At 43.3% G+C, this 17,180-nt stretch overlaps 1 protein-coding gene across 1 annotated transcript; it reads left to right on the top strand.

Annotated features, from left to right (window-relative positions):
• The first annotated feature begins 5,688 nt into the window (after positions 1–5,688).
• On the top strand, positions 5,689–16,639 carry GAL (galanin and GMAP prepropeptide). The gene is made up of 6 exons (XM_063118744.1): positions 5,689–5,769; positions 6,601–6,655; positions 10,641–10,706; positions 11,300–11,380; positions 12,650–12,724; positions 16,578–16,639. The coding sequence occupies exons 1-6, from the start codon at positions 5,689–5,691 to the stop codon at positions 16,637–16,639; spliced, it is 420 nt and encodes a 139-aa protein (XP_062974814.1).
• The last annotated feature ends 541 nt before the right edge of the window (positions 16,640–17,180 follow it).

The following is a 17,180-nucleotide window of genomic DNA, read 5'->3' as shown; positions in this document are numbered from 1 at the left end:
TCTGCCTCGCCTCAGATCCGAATCCAAATCGAGATTTGGATGTCCAAATTATTCGGATTTTTCATTTTCCCATAGACTTGCATTGGACAAAATAAATGCCTATAACTTTTTTTATTTTTCAAGGTAGAAACATGAAAGTTGGTGACCTTAGAGATGCCCTGCAGATGCTCATGTATGCCAAATTTCAGACCAATCTGTGCAGTGGTTTTCCTGTAATCCACTGCTAAAAATATGATTTTTCAGGCAAACCACTCAAAGCAAAGGGCTATAACTTTCTCATTTTTCATGAGACAAACATGTATGTTAGACACCTTACAGATGCCCTGGAGGTGCTCATATGTGCCAAACTTCAGACAGATCTGTGCAGTGGTTTTCCTGTAATCCACTGCTAAAATATGATTTTTCAAGGAAACAAAGCAGCCACTCAAAGTGATTGAAGTGTGTGTGTATTCAAGCTCACACTATCCCTTCAAGTGCAAATCTCCCCTACTTCAGTTTTCCTTTGTTTGTTCTGAAGCCCACATCCTCAGCCTCTTCCCATTCAGAGAAGAAACAGGGAAAGTAGGCTGCCTGCAATATATACATTACCTGGCTGGGAGCAATGTGCCTCAGAAATTGAGTCAAAGCAAAGCCAGAAACACAAACCAGCCCTGCGAGGCGGAACCAGACTGATAACATTGGAGAAGTGGGCAGAGTCAGGCAGGCAGGCAAAGAGGCAGCTATGTGTGTAGGCACGAGTCAGTGAGCCAAGGATTACGTTGATTCAAAGCCAGAAACACAAACCAGCCCTGCGAGGCAGAACCAGACTGATAACATTGGAGAAGTGGGCAGAGACAGGCAGGCAGGCAAAGAGGCAGCTATGTGTGTAGGCACGAGTCAGTAAGCCAAGGATTGTGTTGATTCAAAGCCAGAAACACAAACCAGCCCTGCGAGGTGGAACCAGACTGATAACATTGGAGAAGTGGGCAGAGACAGGCAGGCAGGCAAAGAGGCAGCTATGTGTGTAGGCACGAGTCAGTGAGCCAAGGAGTGTGTTGATTCAAAGCCAGAAACACAAACCAGCCCTGCGAGGTGGAACCAGACTGATAACATTGGAGAAGTGGGCAGAGACAGGCAGGCAGGCAAAGAGGCAGCTATGTGTGTAGGCACGAGTCAGTGAGCCAAGGATTACGTTGATTTAAAGTCAGAAACACAAACCAGCCCTGCGAGGTGGAACCAGAGCGATAATATTGGAGAAATGAGCTGGCAGAAAGGCAGGCAGGTAGCTTTGTGGGTGCAAGCTGAGCGAGTATGCAATAGATTCGTGGGGTTGGCCCACCACATGCAGCTATTCCACAATGTCGCCCCATGGGCACAGGCAGGCAGGCAGAGAGGTGGGCAGGCAGAGAGGCAGCTCTGCGAGAAGGCAGAGAGGCTTGTGGGGTTGATCCACCCAGCCCAGCTACATCCCCAGGCACCAGGAGGGCAGAGAGGTGGGCTGGCAGAAAGCAATCAAACCAGCCCTGTGCGGCAGGCACAGCAGTTCGAAACATAGGCCACAGCTAGACCTAAGGTTTATCCCTGGATCGTCTAGGGGTCAAACCTGTTCATCTAGGTGACATACATGGGATCCAGTGCTCAGGCAGGGGCGAACCCTGGATGATCCCAGGATAAACCTTAGGTCTAGCTGTGGCCATAGACAGTGAGAGATGCTTTGGCATCCCCTTAATAGGAGACTAGGAGGAGGGTCATTTCAGGGTTCATCTTATTGCACTGCAAGCAGCACAGCCAATAATAATGGTGATGGTGATGATGATGATGATGATGATGATGATGATAATATAAAGAAAGAGCCTGCCTGTTTCTTACAAAGTTGTAGAAGAGGATTCACTCCTGATGGCAGCAGCATGATTAAAATGCAGCTGACTTTACATGACAATGCATGACTCATGCCCTGAGAAAGCAAGAAACACACAAACAGACCTTGCAAGGCAGCACAGTGGTTCAAAAAACATAGTGAGAGAAGCTTTGGCGTCCCTTAACCAGAAATGCTAGGAGGCTGGCCAATCTGTCTTGAATTTCTTCAATTTCAACCTTTTAAGGCGATAAGAAATCAACTCACAGTCAAGTCTCCATATGTCTCTCAACTTGTGTAGGAAATTGACTATTTGAGACTGAAGTTCCACCAACTTTTGAGGAATAGTAGAAATTTCTGAATTGGATCGTTCTATTAACAGGAGCATAAGTTCAAGGGAACATTTGTTCAAAATGGCAGCCCATTTGTTTTTAAATTCCTGATCAGTTGTTAACAGCTGCCCTCCAAAGGTGTTGGACTACGACGACGGAGCAGGTAAGAACCCCCCCTCCTGCCTGGCCCCTTACCTGGACCCGCCACCAGGCAAGCCCCCCCCCCACTTACCTGCTCCGTCATCGCTGAGCCCAGGCTTGAACTGAGCACCCTGGTCCACCCGGAAGCTCGATTCAAGCCTGGGCCCGGCGACGACGGAGCAGGTAAGAATCCCCCTCCTGCCTGGCCCCTTACCTGGACCCGCTGCTGCCGCTGCACGAACTGCAGTGGCGGCTCCAGGCAAGCCCCCCACCCCACCCCACCCCACTCCACTTACCTGCTCCATCATCGCTGGTCCCGGCCTTGAACTGAGCGCCCAGGTCTTGCTTCCGGGTGGATCCGGGGGCTCGATTCAAGCACATGCGGCCTGCTTCCGGGTGGATCCGGGGGCTCGATTCAAGCCTGGGCCTGGCCACGACTGAGCAGGTATGTGGTGGGGGGGCTTGCCTGGATTCATGCAGCGGCGGTGGCGGGGCCAGGTAAGGGGCCAGGCGGGACGGGGGGGCTTACCTGCTCTGTCGGTGCCAAGCCTGGGCTTGAATCGAGCCCCCGGGTCCACCCAGAAGCAAGGCGGCAGGTGCGGCCTTGCTTCTGGGTGGACCAGGGCGCTCAGTTCAAGCCTGGGCCCAGCGACGATGGAGCAGGTAAGTGGGGTGGGGTGGGGTCTTGCCTGGAGCTGCAGCCGCCGCACATTCCCCATCCTGCTGTCCCAGCATTCCTGTCCATGGGACATACTGACTTGCAATGATGGTCGTCACAGTCCAACACCTTTGGAGGGCACCAGGTTGGGGAAGGGCTGCTCCAAACAAAAAAAAGAAGTAGGTGGCTCTAAGTTGCTTGTCATCAGTTTTCCACAACCCCACAGTCACCTCTGCATATCCTATTCTCCATCCTGTCCTCATGATTTATCTGCTTTGGGAAAATGAGAATTTCACTGGTACTTTCTGCCTCCTTAGGGAGGATGTGGCGTTAAGGCTTGTGAGCCTTAACTCCCAATTTCCCTGCTTTTTGGTGCTTGGTTAAAACTACATCCTTAACGTTGTTTTGTAAACCGTAGGTTTTTTGTTTATTGAATCATCCAATTTTAAGTAATGGGTTAAAATAAACACACTTTGTTCCAGTGTTTTTGATAGTAATAAAGAAAATGACCCCAGCTAATGACAGCTAAAATTAAGATATTTTTATTGCAATGTCCCTAGAAGTCAGGACATGGCACTTTGTCCTTTTTCTTTTAAAGGCAGAACACCTTTCTCCCCCCCCCAAAAAAAAACACCTTATAACACAATACCTTCAGTTATGAAATTTAAAAGGGTAAAAAAAAATCAACATGTGGTTTTACAGAACCTTTTTTGTGTTTTTAGACTTCATAGTCGGTGGTGTTTAATCTCATACTACTCAATCCCTAAAGCTTGATTTTTAGATAATGGATCATGTAAGTGTTAAGAGTTTAGCAAGCTCCTTTTCCCTTGTTTAAAATGGCCACATTTTGGTTTGGAATTCATTTTGGCAATTCAGACCACTACTGGATATGTATGTGAATGCAGGTGTGTGTGCAGATTGGATGCAAGTGTGTGTGTTGCTATAGCTGTGTGCATGTGCTATGATCACTTTGAAGGTGATAAAAAGAAACATAAAATGACTGCATATAAGAAGCAAATTCTAGATATACATGGCTGCAAGGAAATATCTTTGATTTCAAGCATCGGGAATGCATAGCTAGTCACACAAATATACCAAAGTTGAGATTGTAGCTAATTTTGCCCATTATAACAGAGTGATTAACATCCATGTTTACTCAGAAGTCAGTTCCTCTGAGTTTAATGGCACTTCTCTGCAAGTGTATTTAGGATTTCCTTTAAACCAAGAAAGGTTTAAGGGAGGGGCAGAGGGAGGTGTAGAAGTTGTCTTTTGGATCCAGGGTGTTGAAATTCCATTGGGACTCCCTGATTGTATCCTTGCTCCTGCTCACCATTATGCCTGCTCTGTCTGAACATGTATAAACAATCACATTATTTCAAAGATTCCATAAGTTCCCAGTATTCTTTCTGCGCCAAAGAAAACTGACCCTGTATGCTCATGATATTGGGCGATATGGCCAATGTATATTCTGCGCAAGAAACAAAGCAATGTTTTGTTCCATTATTTTTTATAGTAATAAAGAAATGGTCATCAGAAGCAAACTTCTTCCTGGCTGATTGGAAGAGATTTCAAAGGAAACCTGTATCATCTGGAGTTGTGATAGATAGATTGATAGACAGATGGATAGATGGAATGAACGAACTCTGAGAGATGAGGCTGAAACCCCTCCCTGGGCCTGGATGTAATAAAATGTTGTAATTGACAAGCCTGTGGATCTTATGAAGGGGTATAATAATAATATGAAAACTCCTTTCTCATCTCACTCGACTTCGCTGCCTGCTCCTCCGACGAGCGGGCGCTATTTAATTTTCGTCGCCGCTGGCTCCTTCTCAAGCAACAATAAAGCCCTTCTGAAGTTGCCGGAGGAAGAAAGGCGCGAGGCCGGGCTCCCCCAGCAGAGCGCGTTGCGCTGCTCAGCCGCCGTGGCCCACCCAGGTATAATGAAAGGTAATTGGCCAGGCTGTTATCCATCTGCAGCCTGTATCTTGCCTCCAAATGCCTCTAATTGGATTGCTGTAATTTTTTGCCCTTCCTAATGCACTGCCTCGGCAAGGGGAAATAGCCGAGGGGTGTGGGCGGCTCTTGATGCTCCCCGGGGGAGTGACAAGCAGCGCCTGCAAGGTTCAGCCACAGCTCATAAATAGCTGAGAAAGGGCAGGCTTGGGTACCAGTTAGACCACCCCCGCTCCTTTCACCTCTCTCTCTCTCTCTGGCTCCCCCCCCCACCAGGACACTCCATTCCCTAGGCACCTCCTCCCCACAAGTGGGAGCCATGCAGTGAGGGAAGCCTCCCTGAGGAGATCAGCCAGCCCCACAGCAGCCTGGGGACAAGTCCCTTGTCCTGTCGCTAGCCAGGATCCAGCCCAGCGCATTGCCTATCAGAGCAGGGCATCGCCTCTCGCTGCAAGGTACTTTCCTTTTTCATTTATGGTCTCCTCCACCTTTTCCCTCTTTGGCTACAACTTTCGGAGCGAGCAGGTTAATTTTAAAGAACAGGAACTCCTTTACACATCTGCTGTTCGCTTTTAAAAAATAAATAGGTGAAGGCAAAAGGAAAACATCATAGGCGCGGAGTTCTCTGTCTCCCTGTTAAGATTTGATCTCTTCCCACTTCTTTTTTTCTGGGATGGGAGTGGGGACTGGGAAGGGAAGAAGGGCCCTCTGTCCCCCTCGGCTGACTCGCAGCAAGGCACAGGCATTAAATGGGTTTTCTCTTCTTTCAGATGCAGAGGTGTACTAGTTTTCTGTTTGTCTGCTTAATCTTCTGTGCTGCCCTCTCAGAGACATTCGGGCTGGTTTTATCAGTAAGTAGCGCTTTCAGCTTTTCGCATGACTTCTAGCGCACAACAAATCAGAATTGCACATACTCTGACTTGCCCTTCTTGTCAATTTCAAACTTAGGATGTAAATCTAAATTCGAATCAGGGGCAAACGGGGGATTTCTGGGAACATAGTGGAACATTAAGGCAGGATAAAAAACAATAATATTTGCCAACATTTGATCTTGTCTGGCTGAGGGAAATAAGTAATTTGAAGAAAAGCAGAGGAACCCAAAAGAAAGTATGCGAAAAAATTTAGAGTGTAATAGCAAGCTGAATATGAGGTGCTTGATATTGAGATGTTAATTTAATGTTGAACAAAGTCCTAAGTGTACTTCTCCTATTAGAAATAAATGGGATCTACTTCTGAGTATCCTGGAACAGCAAATAATTGCAAAAATAATTGTACTTTTTTTTTTACATAAAGTATGCACAGATTGTCATTAACTTTCAAGCATACTATTCAAATTGTACTATAAATATGGGACTGGATCCAGGCTAAAGCATTCTTAGAGTAGAACCATTGAAATCAATGTGACAAGTCAGTCATGATTAACTTACGTTCCATTGATTTCAATGGGTGTACTCTAAGCATACTTATGTTTGGATCCAACTTATTAAAAACTATATGATAGATAGCACTTATTTTCCAAGTAAATAGGTTTAGGATAGAAGCGGCTGTTTTATTTTATGAATAAAAAATTATAAATTGTAGTTATAAATTATCTATTTTCCCAAGTTGGTATTTCTGTCTTTTAAAAGAGGTGCTATGCAATCTGTACAAGAAAATAATCTCACGATTTTCCCTTCTGTAAGGCTAAAGAGAAAAGGGGATGGACTGTGAATAGTGCTGGTTATCTGCTCGGCCCACGTAAGTTCAAATGTTTTATATTACTTGAAATCCATCTGAAATAACAGAATTAGCCACTTAAGGTCTCCAAAGCTCTTTGCTTATGGGTTGAACTGCCATAGAAATGAATAATACATACAATATCCCATGCTAGCTCTCATTCCCAGCTTTGTAGGAGGGATGTAGTAAATCACTCACTTGTTGCTCTCTCGTGTTTATTTTAACCTACTTACAGTGCAGTGCTTTGAAGGGACAATTGTGCTATTACCACACATGAATTCTGAGAGTAAACCAATTTGATCTGAAAGCTCATCTTTCCATTCTATAGCAATGCTATGCACGGATGCATTAAACATACATACTGGCATCTCTCTGGACATGCTTATCAACTTATCTGGACTCATTCACTATAGTGCATAAGCAGTAGGAATATCATTATTTTTCTGCTTTGCAGCTCATATCTGTCTCCTTTGCTTTGCTTTCTGTTATTGAGTTAGAAGGATTCCATGTGTGTTTTTAGATTGTCTGCAAACATTTGGGGCACCAGTGGTGCAATCAGGACCAGGTCTTTGGGGGAGAAGTCCAGGGCCACACTTCACAAAATGCACAGGAGAGGCCCCAAATGCTGCAGGTTAGGATTTCCACATTTTGACATAAGTGAAGTGATATGCATTGCCATCTCTAGAGGGGTTCGCTCCCTAGAAAACCCAGTGTCGAAAATGACATAACTGGCTGCATCACTGCGAAGAGCACAATCCAGTAAAGTGACTCAATCCACTGAAAGTTTTGAAATAGGATGTTTGCTAGAGTGTGACTTTGGTTATTGTTTTATATAGGTACAAGGCACTTGAATTTGGGAAGTATTTTTTTCATCATTAGGCTATTTAACATGTTGGTAAGGGAAGGGGCAAAGAGATTTATTGGGTCAGGGGGCAAAATTCACAGTAAGGTTCAACGGCTTGCTCTTGGGTAAAAGCAAGATGCTTTCATAGTAGCCTTTTTCTCCAGTGTTGTCACCATTTGCGCATTCATTTATTCCTGAGAATCTGACAACATTCTCCCAATTCATTGCATTCCTGTTTTCTCTCAGGTATCTTCCTCAGCTTCTAAGTGCTTGTAGTAGTTTTTGGAGCGCCCATCACAATTGTCCTGTGGTCATTTCAGGTGTGAACTGATAGGGTTCTATATTTTCTTCTCTGATTTGGAGGTGTGACTTGTGATGGATGGGGCATGTGCCTACCCCTCTCCATTACTTAACCCCACCCACAATTACCGGTTAACAAATGCCATCCCTTTGCTATGGTGTTCCTGTAGTTGAAACTATGGCAAGTTCTGCAAGGAATGTATCCATTTTACCTTTCTTTGCCCTGGAACTGCAGCTCCACTTGCTACAGAGGTGAAAAGGGATAGCTTGTCAATTTCACTTATAAACATTATATTTGAAGTATGTAGACTGTGTATTCACTTCAGCATGAATAAGCACACACTGCTTTTTATGAAAATCAGAAGTGAACTTGACAAAGCTTTCTTCTCTTCACCTCTGTAGGGAGTTTCAAGGTAACAATTAGGTGAAATTGAAATTTACCCCCATGGAGGAGGAATAGCAGCAGCAATGATACTGTAACTCTAACAGAGAAATAGCATGGGACTCTCTGAGAGGCGTTCTACCAGCAGCATTGGCTAGTATGAACTCTACCTAAGAAGAAAGTGAGTTTTGCCTTCCATGAAGCAGTAGAAGCAATGACAGCAGCAATGGCTCTTTGCAGAAATATATAGGGATGGACAAATTTGTAGGTTTTGCTTTCTCCCACATTCATTTTTTTTAAAAAAGTTTTCTATCAAATTTGAAGACTTTTGCTAATTTAATTCTTATCAAACACTAACCAAAACAAAGCTCTCACCCACCTGCACTGTCCACATTCAACAGATAGAGCATGGAAATGACCACGTTCTACCTGGCAGCCATATAGCTATTAAAGATAAGGAACCTGTCAGAAAATAAGAGGTGTCAAGCCTAATTTAGCACCACAAACATGGCTGAATACACAGGGAATCAAACTCAAAATTTTAAGCACTCAGCACTCAAAGCCCTTGGCCTAGATGGACAAATCTGTGAGTTTGGGTTTCCCTTACACTCAGATTTTTAAAATCTCAAACTCTTTCCATCCTCTTTATGAAGAAACTTGCACATTTTGGTAAGTTCTTATAAAAAAAATGCATCAAACAAAATTCTCACCAATCCCTAGGAATGAGGTGACTGGTTGAAGTTCTCATAGCTCAGGGCCAGCCCTACCGTTAGGCAAAGGGATGCAACTGCCTCAGGTGGCAGATGCTGGCAAGTGGCAGTGTTGGAGGGGGAAATGTATGTGAACCATGCGCCCTGCCCTGCACTACCTAAGCTAGCCTGCTGCCCTTGGGTGCAGTGGAGGATACTCTTCCATCACCAGTGTTTGAGTAAGATTCAACTGCCAGTCAGCTTCCCTTTTGTACATGGAATGAGCGAGGGCACCATCTTGTCTTTCATCTCAGGTAGCAAATGTCTTGGGCTGGCCCTGTCACAGCAGCAGCAGCTGTTGCTCTAGTTAAGCTAGGAGGGGGTAGGCAAAATTTACGTAGCATAGCTAAACTTCCTCAAGAAGATGGTCCACCATGGAGACTACTTATCACTCAAATAGCACAGAATCAGGCTATCACTTGTTTAAAGTTAGCAACCTCCTCCCTGCTTCTTCTTCTTTTTTTTTTTTTTTGTGGTCAGCTGGAAGAACCCAGCTGGTTACTTGTTAAACACAGTAATCAGAAATGTTCATGCTTCTAAGGAAGAATCACACATGGCTTGAAACTTCAGCAGTGAGGAAAACTAATCCCCTAACCTAAACAGCAGCTCTGTCAATGAATCTGGGCTGTTTTTGCAAATATAATGTGTTGTTGAAATGTAGATATATTAATTCTGAAGGGGAAAACAGTTGAAAGGGCAGTCATGTGAGGTGATTTTAAATTATTACTGCCTAAAATGAGTAACTAAACCTAATAGACTTCCCCCTATAGGCATCCTTTAGTAAGCAGCAGCATCAATTACAACTAAGCTGTATTTATTTCACTAAAAAGACCTCAAACATGCCCGTTGCAACGTCCTATGTGTGTTACAGTTGCTCAGGATTTCAATTCTGGTAATACATCTGTATATGGTAGAAATAATTTTAAAGGTCACAAGGGTGGGTGGGTGATCTTGAGTTTCAAACAATAAAATATAATAAATACTTTAAGGGTTGGATCCAGGTTTAGGAACATGCAATTGGGCTGGTGGAAGCGGGCTTCCCCACTCCTGCCTCTCCCCCAGCTGCCCCTCTAGACCCTTGAAAATGCTGAATAGAGTGTCATGGGACCCCGATGAATAGGGTGAACTGTGGGGGTAGAGTCCCAAAAATCAGACACAGGCACCTTCCATGAGCAGAGCCCTTCCATCAGCAGAAGGCAGATCCTGGATCCAATTCTAAGAACTCACCACCCAGATTCATCTACTTTGAATGTTTTATTTGTTCTGTTTGTGTTAGCTTCAGAGTAGACCAGGGGTAGGCAATGAGGCACCTGTAGGCAACAGTGTGCCTTTGGACACCTTTCTTGGTGCCTGCCGAGGTGCCTTACTCCTATTTTGTTTGTTTGTTTGATAACAAAATGGCAGCTGGGATCGCTTCAAAGCAAAGTGAAGGCTTCTAGCTGCTCCCATCTTCTTTTCCCATGAATGTCTCTGGGCCCCGCGGGGCTCAGAGGCATTCTTTGGTAGTGCCTGGCAGTTGACTGCAGGCTGATGCTTTTATGTGCAGCACGCCCATGTTGTGGTGGTGCCTGGGACAGTTTTTCAAATTGCCAAATGTGCCATGGGCCCCAAAGGTTTGCCTACTCCTGGAATAGACTGTGTAGACAGCCAAATCTCCGTTCAATACAAAGAAGATCTAATAATCAAGCTCCAATTTCTCTAAGGTTGGATAATAGCCATCGTCTGTTTCAGGTCGTATTGAACAGCTCCTCAAGGAAATACCCAGTGCAAGGGGGAAAGAAGAGCCACCTGGGGAATGTAAGATGGCTTTTGGAGGTTATTTGTGTAAACTAACTGCAGTTTACTGTCAAAGCAATCTATCTGACAACTTGCTTCTTAAAACCAAGGGAAAGAACTGTACTGCTACTACATTTTCTAAATTGGACACAGTGGGCCTAGGCGGCATGCCTTGTGCGTCCAAATATGCCCACCAAGGCTTTTCAGGAATGGACTAACAAAGGCGATGAACTAGATATTGTACAAGACATGCCTTTCTTTAATTTGATGCTAATGGCTCAGTCTCACATTTGGCTGAGTCAGCGTATAAGTGGTTAGGATGCACTATACCAACAGTCTTCACCACTACGACATCACAAAATGTGACATTGTGCTGTTGCTGCAATTGTGTGCGAGTGTTATGTTCGGACGCATTGGTTTACAACTGGTATGCCAATTTAAGTGAAATGCTTCTTCTTGTTCATTCACTGTGAATCATTCCATCATGACATGCCCATTATATTCTTGTTCAAAACAGAAATCTTTTTAACTCGTGTAGTGATATTTATGGATCTCACAATATTCTAGTAAACATTTGAGTAATAAGTTGCTCCCCTCTCTCATTGTATTGGCAGATGCGATAGACAGAGTTTTTAATGACAAGCATGGTCTAGCTGGTAAACGTGACATACAACCTGAAGAAAATACAAAAGCTGGTAAGGAAATCACCTCATTTGAAAGGTTTGGGGTGCATGTCTCCCAGGGATATCTGAAAAGCTGCCCACCAAACCGTACCTGGCACCTTTCTGGTTTGTAAAGGGGTGGGGTCAGATAAAATCCAGAAACCACTAGGCAGTTGGTGAAAAGGGGGGTGGGCCAGATGAAGGGGTACAGACTTCTAGTGAACCTCAAAGGACCAGACTGCCCCCCATGAGCAAAATTTGGCAAACAGTTTTGAGATTCAACACCCCTGATCTACATATTTTTCACCTCTCCAGGACTAGCATTAGAATGAAGTATGAAAAAATAAGCAAATTGGCTTCATTTGCATTATTGATATGAAAAGCAGATTTATTGGGTATCCTTTGCCATTTCTTTTAGTGCAAAGTACACTAAAGGTCATACATGTTAAATGCTGTCCCATATATTTTTGGAACACCTGATTTGTTTTATGAATGACCCTAGAATGTCTGTTTTAACATCAGTTAAATGTATATAAATATGGTATACAAATTAATTAATTTTGTCCCTAAATTTATTTGATTATATATTGGGCTGATAGAAATAACAGGCAATTCTCCCTCGTTCTGCAATTATGACCATCATTAATAATACTGAACAGGTAGTCACTCTCATTATACTTTTAATACCGCTTCTCAATTTTTTATTATCAAACTCATTTTTAGTGTAATGTTCTCATAAAACCCTGGTGCCCTCTTGGCACTGAAATTCCATGTGCATTTATGACAGAGAGATCACAACAGAAGGTTTAACAAATTCTCATTTGAATAGTTTGATGTTTTTAAAGAGTTGATTTTAAAATGTGATTCCCTCCCCCTTCAGTTACAAAATCAGCGCAGAGGTTTATTTTGGGGGTGTTACTTTTCCCCTGTGGAAAACCTCAGGTTCTAGAGAGACATGCAAAATGTAAAAGAGTAGGCTACATCCAACATTGTGGCAATGGACTTCCAGTTGTGCAGCAGGATTTCCCCTTGCTATATTCCCCCCCACAAACACTTTGTGCCCCACAAATCTGCTCCAATGGGTCCACCAACTATTCGGAGCAGATTTGGTGGGCAGGGAATCCAGTGTTCTTTCCTCTAGTGGATGAAAACCACTGGATACAACCCATAGCTATCATATTTAGACATCAGAAATCTGCAATACGTTTGGAAGGTAGCAGAAGGCTAATATAAGAGGGGAAATCAAAAGGGTTAATTTTAATATTCAACAAATTCAGTAATATTTTATTAATATTTTTCCAGGTACTTTTGGAAGACCAATGACTGACAATATTATGCGTGCAGTAATTGAATTTTTGACCTACTTACGTCTTAAAGGTTAGTAGACTTCTCTTTTCACTTTGGAATGAATAGTTTTACTTAGATAAAATCACTCCCTCTAATAGCAAACTCATCTGGTGAGTGCCAACAGAATTGTAGCCAAAATGGGGCGACTGAGAAATGAAACGGAAGTATCAGCCCACCAAACAGATAATAGTAAATGCAGGTGGGGGTGGTTACTATGGAGTATCCTGGAAGAAGGAATGGCACATTAGCATACTGAACAGAGTGACTCCAGACTGCAACATTTTGTTGCAGTTATTCTTCAATATATATTATCCAATTTACCTGAATATTCTAAAATTCCACACTTACAAATTCTTGTCTACTTAGAAATAAGTGGGTATGATTCACCCCACTGCCTAAGGGGAGGAGATTAGCACAGAGCCCAGTGGATTCCTGTTCTCCCCTCCCCCCTCCCCTTGTTTGATCTCGCTCCCATCCAGGCACATGTGCCCAGCAGTGTGATAGTCATTACTAGCAAAGGCAGACCTTTGCCTGTCTTCCATATACGTATCTGGGTCTGCACGCACAAATTTCTCATGCTCGGAGCATGTCATCTATGTATTAGGACCTTGGGGAGGAGAGTGACAGCTGATATGCCCAGAGCTCCCATCAGAATGAATGGCTGGTGTGTTGCAACAGTGTGCACAACCAGCTGAAGGCCCTCTGGGGACAAGAAGGAGGGGAAGGGAGCCATTGCGCTGAACAACCCCTTTCTGTGCCTGCAGGTGTGCCCAAGGAGGGAAGGACTGCAGCTAATCAATACATCTAGATAAGGAAATTTTTTAATGGTGTGCTGCTTTTAATGATGCACTGGTTTTAAACGTTTGAATTAGTTGTATGCATTTTATGGTGTTTTTATTTGTGTTGTGCCCCGTCTCAATCCAGAGGGAGAGGCGAGTAACAAATATATTGTCGTTGTTATTATTATTATTGGAAATAATTTTTGTTTTGATCTGCGATCTTGAAGTTGTAAACACATTTCCCTGTTCCCTTTGAGCGTATTTATTTATTTATTACATTTTTATACCGCCCAATAGCCGAAGCTCTCTGGGCGGTTCACAAAAATTAAAACCATGAAGAGCATAAAAACAACCAACAAATTTAAAACACACATACAAAATACAATATAAAAAGCACAATCAGAATAAAACCACACAGCAAAAATTAATATAGGTTAAAATATGAGATTAAAACAACAAAGTTTAAATTTAAGTTAAATTAGGTATTAAAATACTGAGAAAATAAAAAGGTCTTCAGCTGGCAAAGGAAAGAAAACAATGTAGGTGCCAAGCGAACCTCTCTGGGGAGCTCGTTCCACAACCGGGGTGCCACAGCAGAGAAAACCCTCCTCCTAGTAGCCACCTACCTCACTTCCTTCGGCAGGGGCTCATGGAGAAGGACCCCTGTGGATGATCTTAAGGTCCGGGCAGGCACATATGGGAGGAGGCGGTCCTTCAAATAACCTGGCCCCAAACCGTTTAGGGCTTTGAAAGTTAATACTAGCACTTTGAATCGGGCCCGGACCTGGACTGGCAGCCAATGAAGTTGTAGAAGGACTGGCGTGATATGATCTCACCGGCCAGTGCCTGTTAGTAGGTGGGCTGCCCTGCTACAATCCTCATAGTAGTTGGGGGGGAAATGAATTTTCCCAGCAATGATATATAGCTGTGAGTGAGCTAGCCCTGCTATAATGCAAAGTATGAAGACTTGATCTTGAATGGGCAGTTAAGACCCATTAGCTTTACCAAAGATCTGCTCCTGGTGCCCCCTAGGCTCAAGGTGGGTGAGAGAGGTTGGCCTCATAGATGGTCCTTATCCCCCAGCCCGGCCACAAGGCTCAACACTGGGAGCCCTCGGGAATCACCTATCACTGTAACAGTGCCTCTGAATGCTCGCCATTCAGTTCCCTCTGGATGCCCGTCCCTACCTGCCATGAATTAGATGTGACCAAATTAGATCGCAGCCAGATTCACCTAGTTATGCTCCCAGACTGTATTACAGTGTGGAGTAGGCGAAACAACTCACGTCCAATTCAGAACGTGAGCAAAAAATTCCTACTCGGCCCCCTAATGGCGACCAGCAAGCTCACACTGTCTACAGGGAGGGAGGGAGGGAGCCGCGGAAGCGAGGAAGAGGGTCTCCCAGGGGTAAGTGACCAGCTTATATCTGGTCAAGTCCCCTCCCAGTCCAAAGTGGTGCGAATTCCTGCCCAATGCAGGATGGCCAGTCTCCCACTTGCTCCGCCCACAAATCCCTCCCCGTGCCTAGGCTTTGCCTGGCACGGCAGAATGGGCATTGTGGCCAGAAGTGCCTTTGCTCAGCTTCAGTTGTTGCATCAGCTGAGTCCATTGCAGGAGAAAGGAGATCTGGCCACAGCTTGTTATTACCCACAAAGTTCTAAATGGTTTGGGATTAGGATACTACCCACTCCATGTGCCACCACTGGCAGAGGTATGGTTGGCTGCGAGGTGCAACAGGACCTTCTTTGTTGAAGCCTCTTGGACCTGGAACCAAACATCTCCCAAGAGAAGCCTGGTTTGCCCCCTTCGTAGTTCACTTTTAGCGGGCAGTAAAAAACGACACCTCCAAGCCTTTAACCTATTTTAAATTCTTGCATGCTGTTTATTCTCTGGCTCTGTTTTATGCTCTGTGCTTATTTTATGCATAGAGGACTCAAAGGTGGGATACAAATAATTTTATGTATAATAATTTATAAGTAATAAATAATTACTAACTATAGTTGACATTTTCACTATGACAATAGTAAATGCTCCTTCAATCCTAGCTGACTCTTATGATATTACTTGATTTAGTACAAAGAATGAAAGGCAAAGTGTGTGTGTGTGTGTTTTAACTACTCTTTTTCAATGGTGAGTACCTTCCTAATTATTTCAGAGAAATTACAGATGAAATAAATTGGTTTTTATGAATTCCAAAAATTATTCAGGGTTTTAGGCAATGTGAAATTTTCTCTAAAATGTGTTCTATATTGAAAATTATTTGTATGGTGAGAGAATAATAATAGCAAGATGAAAGGCAAGGACTGTAATTGCAAGCCTAATGATAGCAGTGCTATCAGTGAGGCAACCTTTGAGTCAAAGCCAGCCAGTTCTGCGAAAGATGTCCTCTCAGTAATGCATTAGAGACACCCAGGCTGAGATACAACAAAGCAGTCCATGGCTAGGCCAGCCTCCTGCAGTGGCATGTAATAAGAGAAGTGTATTCATTGCTTTTCATATCATTTAATTCCTGGAACATGTCAATGGGCACTATCCAGCTGTGTCATTCTGTTAGTGCTAGCGGAAACTAGGTTCTGAACTATGCACAAAAGAAGAATCCAACGATAGTTGCGTTTGTGCAAATGTGATTGCACAAACAGTTTTGCATTTTGCTTGTGCAATGCCTTGTGCAACCCATTGTGCATTCCATTTGGGTTACGCAACTGTTTTGCACCCATTGCACAACAACTTCGCACAAGAGTAATGGGCATCCACTTGCACAACGGAGTCAGCAGAGCTCCACTGGCATTATTTGAATTTGTGGAATGTCACCATTGGATACTGCCCCATGATGCCCAATAAATAACTCAACTCTGCATCCATACATAATTGCATGATTACATAAATAGTCAAGGAATATCAACCATAAAAAGTAATAACGTATTGCTTTTCTTGATTTTTCTGAGGGAAAAAAAGAAAGAGAATGCTCTGTCTTGTATCAGAATTGTTTTAGAAATGAGTAGTAGGTTTTTGAATTTGTTGTTGAGGTCCTCCCCTCTCCCCCACCAATCTTTCCTATATGTGTACACACACATGCACAACTTAATTTTTATTTATTTTTGCAGAAGCCGGCGCTCTTGATAACATGTCTACTACAGTTTCTTCAGAAGAAATGGATCAATCTTGAAAGAGAATGTATTTATATTCTCTGTTATAAATTAAGACATCTGATCAGAATTTTGAACATAGAGATGCTGTTTATTGTTTGCATTGATCTTATACACTGTTACTCATAATCAGTTTCTTTCTTGTCTTCCCCCACACTGTGATGTCATATTGTAAGATTTTCCTTGATAAAAAAATTACTCTAGATAAATGACAAAATAAAAAAAATAGCAGCTGCATCGTGTTTCACTTTCCCTAAAATTCTTGAAAAGCAGGTATACATGAAGGTATACTCAAGAGGGCTCCTATCACAGTTATGTTTTCTTTTCCTTTCAAAGGGTGGTAGTAATAGTGGAACATCTATCATGACCCAAAAGAAATCTCCTTTTAAGCAAAGAAATAGATGCAATCTAAAGAACTTCCTATTTCAAATAATGCAGATCTTTTCTGGATCTCTTTCTAGCAATCTCCAACCAGTTCCATTTTTTACCAGCTCTAGAAACTATTACAAGCCTTAAAGCCAACCTTTATAGCATCTGCAATTCAGATGCTGCAACAAGTCC

The sequence above is a fragment of the Elgaria multicarinata genome, chromosome 2, assembly GCF_023053635.1.
Source record: "Elgaria multicarinata webbii isolate HBS135686 ecotype San Diego chromosome 2, rElgMul1.1.pri, whole genome shotgun sequence".
NCBI classification, from domain to species: domain Eukaryota; kingdom Metazoa; phylum Chordata; class Lepidosauria; order Squamata; family Anguidae; genus Elgaria; species Elgaria multicarinata.
The sequence above is the reverse complement of the archived record's forward strand: the minus strand, read 5'-3'. Positions and strand labels throughout refer to the sequence as shown.